Source organism: Macaca mulatta, chromosome 3 (genome assembly GCF_049350105.2).
Source record: "Macaca mulatta isolate MMU2019108-1 chromosome 3, T2T-MMU8v2.0, whole genome shotgun sequence".
NCBI lineage: Eukaryota > Metazoa > Chordata > Mammalia > Primates > Cercopithecidae > Macaca > Macaca mulatta.
In genome coordinates, this window is record NC_133408.1 from 17,027,181 (window position 1) to 17,033,032 (window position 5,852).

General features: G+C 38.0%; 2 protein-coding genes across 2 annotated transcripts; one reads left to right on the plus strand and one right to left on the minus strand.

Moving 5' to 3' along the window:
- Nucleotides 1-460: 460 nt before the first annotated feature.
- KRTAP15-1 (keratin associated protein 15-1) lies at nucleotides 461-1,055 on the minus strand. The gene has a single exon (XM_015133040.3). The coding sequence runs from the start codon at nucleotides 1,000-1,002 to the stop codon at nucleotides 589-591; it is 414 nt and encodes a 137-aa protein (XP_014988526.1). The 5' UTR covers nucleotides 1,003-1,055; the 3' UTR covers nucleotides 461-588.
- Nucleotides 1,056-2,347: 1,292 nt separating this feature from the next.
- KRTAP23-1 (keratin associated protein 23-1) lies at nucleotides 2,348-4,593 on the plus strand. Its single transcript, XM_028846544.2, is given in 3 exon segments — nucleotides 2,348-2,351; nucleotides 4,326-4,379; nucleotides 4,382-4,593. Coding segments are annotated over 3 exon segments (270 nt in total).
- The last annotated feature ends 1,259 nt before the right edge of the window (nucleotides 4,594-5,852 follow it).

Consider the following 5,852-nt stretch of genomic DNA (forward strand, 5'->3'; position numbering starts at 1 on the left):
GAGCTGGGATTACAGGTGCACACCATACCTTGCTAATTTTTGTATTTTTAGTAGAGATGGGTTTCCCCCATGTTGGCCAGGATGGCCTCGAACTCTTGACCTTAACTGATCCACCAGCCTCAGTCTCCCAAAGTGCTGGGATTACAGGTATGAGTCATCACGCCCAGCCTAAGTGTATTATATTAATAAAATAAAATGGAATACCAGAATTCATGCTAAAGAAATAAGGTTATTTAAAATATTATAACTATTTGAAATACATTTCAGTGGAAGAATTCTGGGAAAATAATGAGAGAAGAATTTTAGAAAGATGATAACAGAAATAATCCTGAGCATTGGCACAAAAATTGAAATTCAAGATATATCTCCTGTCAGATTTAGGAAAGGTCCTAGGTCAAGATTAATTTGTCCTTGTTCAACCATATACTTCCAAGAGGGGTAGGATGCTGAGTCCTACTGATGTAGATGGTCAACAATCACAGATATTGGACAGGCTGAGTGTTACAGTTCCACAGAGTACAGAAATAATCATGAGAGAATGGAGAATATTCAGTAAGTTGATTCAAAAAGGCGAGACCCAAAGGCTGGTTAGTAACAAGTTTCCTGGAAATTCCTGGATGAAAAGATGGTTAGGTGGTAGAAGCTGGACCCACAGTCCAGAGATGGGAAGCCAATGCTTCCATAACCAAGAGATCCAAGGCCAGTGTTTCCACATCCAAGGGATCCTATGTAGTTAGTCTGGTGCGGACTGCGGAAGATGGAATTCTTTGGGTGGTAGCAGGATGTCTGATAGGATTTGGCCAAAGTGCAGGATATCTGAAAGCTGGTGGGCTCACAGTAGGTCTCCTGACAGGCGTTGTAGAGAGAGGAGCCCAGTTGGCAGGTATTTGGAGAATAGATGGCATTGCTGGGGTAGAACGAATTATAAATGGAAACTGGATACCCTAGGTAACCTCCAAAACAGCAGGAGGAGAAGTTTCCAGAGCTGTAGTTGTAAGACATGTTAACAGGAGTTCTGAGTTCAGTTGAGTTGCAGTGAGGAGTGTGTGTGTGTGAATGTTACCTTCTATACTGCACACTTACATACTCTAGCAATAGATGTAGTCACAAGTGCCCATTTTAATGAGAACACTTAATTAGGCTCCAGTCAAAATGAAATATATTAATATTCAAATAACATTTTTTTATGAATGCAGACGTCTACTTGAAAGAATTTCATTAATTTTTCAAAGCAGTTGTTCATGAAACAAAAATGCCATTTCTCATTCATCTTGCTTGGGTAGAATGAAAACCACCATAATTGTACCTCTAAGACTGATGCTTCAGAGGGTTGGGTGCGGAGGCTCACACCTGTAATCTCAGCACTTCAGGAGGCTGAGGCAGGCAGATCATGAGGTCAGGAGTTCGAGACCAGCCTGACCAACATGGTGAAACACCATCTCTACTAAAAATACAAAAATTAGCCAGACATGGTGGCGGGTGGCTGTAATCCCAGCTACTCAAGAGGCTGAGGCAGGAGAATTGCTTGAACCCAGGAGGTGGAGGTTGCAGTGAGCCAAGATCGTACCACTGTACTCCAGCCTGGGTGGCAGAGCAAGATTCCAACCCCCTCAAAAAAAAAAAAAAAAAGATCGATGCTTCATTCATCCTGTCCTTCTAGAACTTGGATCAAATGGCTAACACACTGAGAGTTCTGGTATTTGTAAAGATCTAAAAAATACCTTGTAATCTGGAAGGGACATTTATCTTGCTCCAATTTTATAAATTCAATGGAGAACAGAAAAAAAATTCAATATCTATTCCTTCTTTCAAATCTTTGAACCATTAGAAGAAATAGCCCAATAACAATCCTTATTTGGTAGACATGCTACATGAGTGCCTAACATATTTGAGTTTAGATTTCTTATAACACAAGTAACCAAGTCACTCTTGTGCACATGAGGATTTAAGAATGGTCAAATTATTGCAGAAGTGCTTTGAAGTTTACATTGTAAAACTACTAAAGAAATCCCTTACCCAGAGGTTGATTTGCTTCTTCATAGAAATCATCATTAAGTTTGATTATAAAAAACCATTTATCCCCATAAGGTGTAAGTAATTTTTTGGTGGTGTTGATGTTACTGAGAGCAAAATAATAAGCACTATATTTAAAATGTAAATCTTTAATCTTTTCCTTTCTTTTCTCTCAGAGGGTGACAGTTTTACTACAGAGGGAAAAGAAAAGCAAGAAATGAGGCAAATGTCTATCCCACGTAGTCTTCACAGAAAGATAAAATATTTGAAGAATTCATAGTAACAAATGACTTTATAAATTGAAATAAAGGGGTGGGAAGGATGTATGGTGATAATGCGTAATTGAGAGTGAATGCCTTTGTGATCTCTGATGTATCAACTGATATATATATTCTGCCTATAGTACTAGAGTAATGAGGATTTTTCTGGAATCACTCAGAAAGTTCATCAAAGCAAACTGTAAATAGAGATAGGCCACGGATACATGAAATGGCTTAACCTGTGGGAATGGGCAAACCTCTTAAGACATCCATCTTCAGAACTGATGTATTCTACAGTGGAAGTGAACTGAGACTCCCTTCTATGAAGAATTAGGATTACTAGGTCAAAGTTTTAAGGGAAGATTCAGCTAAAAATCTAAAATGAGTTGCTGTTGTAATTAATGATATTTCCATATTGAGGGCCCTGGGAAAATCTAATTAGGATGTTGTAAGTGGAATTTCAATCTGACAGGAGGCTGGAGATAATTGCTCAACTTCCTTCCAAATTGTAGACTTTATGAGTCTAAACTGCTGAGGAGACAAATTGATCTCCAATCATGTTTCATTTATTAGGTAACATAGTTTGTTCTGTGTTTCTGTAATAAACAGTTCTTATTAGGCTTCTCAATTATGAATAGCAAAAAGCATTCTAGTAGATTCCAAATCTTCCTGTTGTATTTGCCAATAAAATATTGAATATCAAAATAGCCACACGAATATTTAGCTCACCTAAATTGAAGTTGCTTGCTTGTTTTAGTGTCATCCACTCCTGTGTAAGCAATTTCAGTAGAAGAATATTCCGTGGGATCGGATATTAAGTAACGTCGCACGTTCTTTTCTCAAAGTATGGATGTTTTTGCATTCAACTACTTTCGTTCAGAAGTGGAATGGAAACGTTTTTCTAAAAATGAGCAAATCAAACAACACAGAAACCACAGCAAGATAAATTTCAATCTCTCCTCTTCCTCAACATATCAGTCTTCATTATACCATTACATCGAGGTGAAATACAAGTCACAGAACAAGAGAAAATATGACCATTATTTTAGAAGTGTTGTAACACTTGTCAGAAACACCTGAAAATAATGTACGTCAAAGTCATGTATGTTACTTTTGAGGCAAGGGAAGAATCTTCTTAAGATGATCCCTTTGTCTCACCACTTTAAGGGAGCTACTTTGTAAACTTTCTTTAAAATAGGAATGTTTTCCAGATTCTGGGCAATTCTTTTAGTGGGAAACACTGACTCTGATCAGAGGTAGAAATACACTAGGAATTTTTGCCACATGATTTGTTTTTATTTTTAATGCTTTTTCAGCATCTTAGATGAATAATCTCGACCATTCCAAAATACATGAAGTGGTTTATTATTTTTAATTCACTCAACGGTAAACACACACCCAAGGAAAGAAAAGCTAAGATTGGCTCCTAATAGTCTGCATACAGTTTTGAACAGGACCATGCAAAATAAGGGAATCTCAGTTAATATTTCATTAAAGCCGTTCCAGTTGAGGTTTGATTTTTAAAAAGACATTCTATCTTGCATATCAGTCGCCGCTTTCTGATGATATTCTTCATTAAGTTAGCTTGCTACTTTGTGGTGACAATGAATGTATGTTTTTGTTTAAAAGAAATGACTATGAATAGATCGGTTAGCTGGCAACTTTGTACACCAGATGGCAACAATTTTGAGACAGATTGTGAAACGGGTATCAATTATTTTTAATTAAGGCAGCTTCCCTTAACCCAGACACTGTCTACCTCTAAAGCAATTCTCTGAGTTATCTGCAGAGTGACCTTTGGTAAGGGAAGATGAGTAATAGCTTTAAAGAGTCAACACTATTATCTGAATCCCAAGGCACAAACATTACTGCACTTTCTAGTTGTAAAATCACAAGTAATATATATGTCTGACTATGACGATCTTTTTAATTCATTTATAGTTGGCAGGTAACCTGTTTTTATGTGCCATGTGGATGACACCCAATGTTAAGGGTATATAAGTCCCCAGGTCCAAGAAGTGACATTCAAAGTCATAACACTGTCATTATAAGTCAACTCTCCCGCCGACATATCCTACAACTGCTACTCTGGAAACTTCTCCTCCCACCTTGTGGGGGCTACCTGCGCTACCCAAGCTTCTCTTGTGGCTCTTCCTACCCTAGCAACCTGGTCTACAGCACCTGACCTCTGGTCTCCCAGCACCTGACAGCTGGGCTCTTCTCTCTACAGAGGCTATCAGGAGACCTGCTGGGAACTCCCTGGGTTCCAGACATACTGTGTAGTGTCCAGCATCTGCCAGACCTCCTGCTACCGCCCTAGAGCCTCCATGCTCTGCAGTCCCTGCCAGATGACTTACTCTGGATCTCTGGGCTTTGGATGCAGAGGCTTTCAGTCTTTTGGCTGTGGCTCTCCATCCCTGGGCTTTGTATCCAGTGTATTCTAATCCATGGGTTGTTGTCCCAGTGCTTTCACATCCCTAAATTATACACCCAACCCTAAATTATAGACCCAACCTTCTACTCTTCTACTGCCAGTCTGCTTCTTACCATCCAGCCTGTGAATATGACTTTTAGTAATTATGTTTGAGGAGCCAGAAACTTAAACACAATACCTGTGTCCATATCCATATATGCATACCGTCTATTGCTCTCCTATCCTATCATTTGCCTATGAATTTGATGTCTACTGCTACCCATGATAGATTACGAATAATCTAAATTCCAGTAACTAGAAAATATTCACTGGAGAAAGATGTTAAAACTGCTTATTTATAATTATATAGATGTGCCACATCAAAGCACACTTCTCCTACTGTGTCTCCTAGTTATTTCCCCTAGAGTAGTTGCTTTAAATTTTACAAAGTGAAGGATGTAAGTTTAAATAAAACTGGGTAACATTACATCGGCATATCTGCTTTAATATTCTTTGCTTACTTTTTGTCTTAAAAACTACTAAATATCCGGCTGGGTTTTTCTGTGTCTTCTACTACAGACACTTGCACACGAATGTTCATTGTAGCATGATTCACAATAGCGAGGACATGGAATCAAGCTAAATGGCCATCAATGACAGATTGAATAAAGAAAATGTGGTACGTATATACCATGAACTACTACGTAGCTATAATAAAGAATGAGATCATATCTTTTGTGAGGACAGGGATGGAGCTAGAGGTTATAATGCTTGGCAAACTAACATAGACACAGAAAACCACATATTGCATGTTCTCACTTATAAGAGGGAGATAAATAATGAGAACACATGAACACAAAGAAGGAAACAACAGACACTGGGGTCTACTTGAGGGAGAAGGGTGAGAAGAAGAAGAGAAACAGAAAAGGTAACTACTGGGTACTGGGCTTAATACCTGGGTGATGAAATAATCTGTACAACAAATCCTTGTGACACGAATTTACCTATGTAACAAACCTTCACATGTACCTTTAAACCTAAAATAAAAGTTTAATTTATTTTTAATTTTAAAGAGTAAAATTGTCCATATTCTTTTTTAATTTAGAATACTTTTCATCTTTCATGTTTATTCCAGCTATTAATGTCTTCACATGATAAAATGAAGA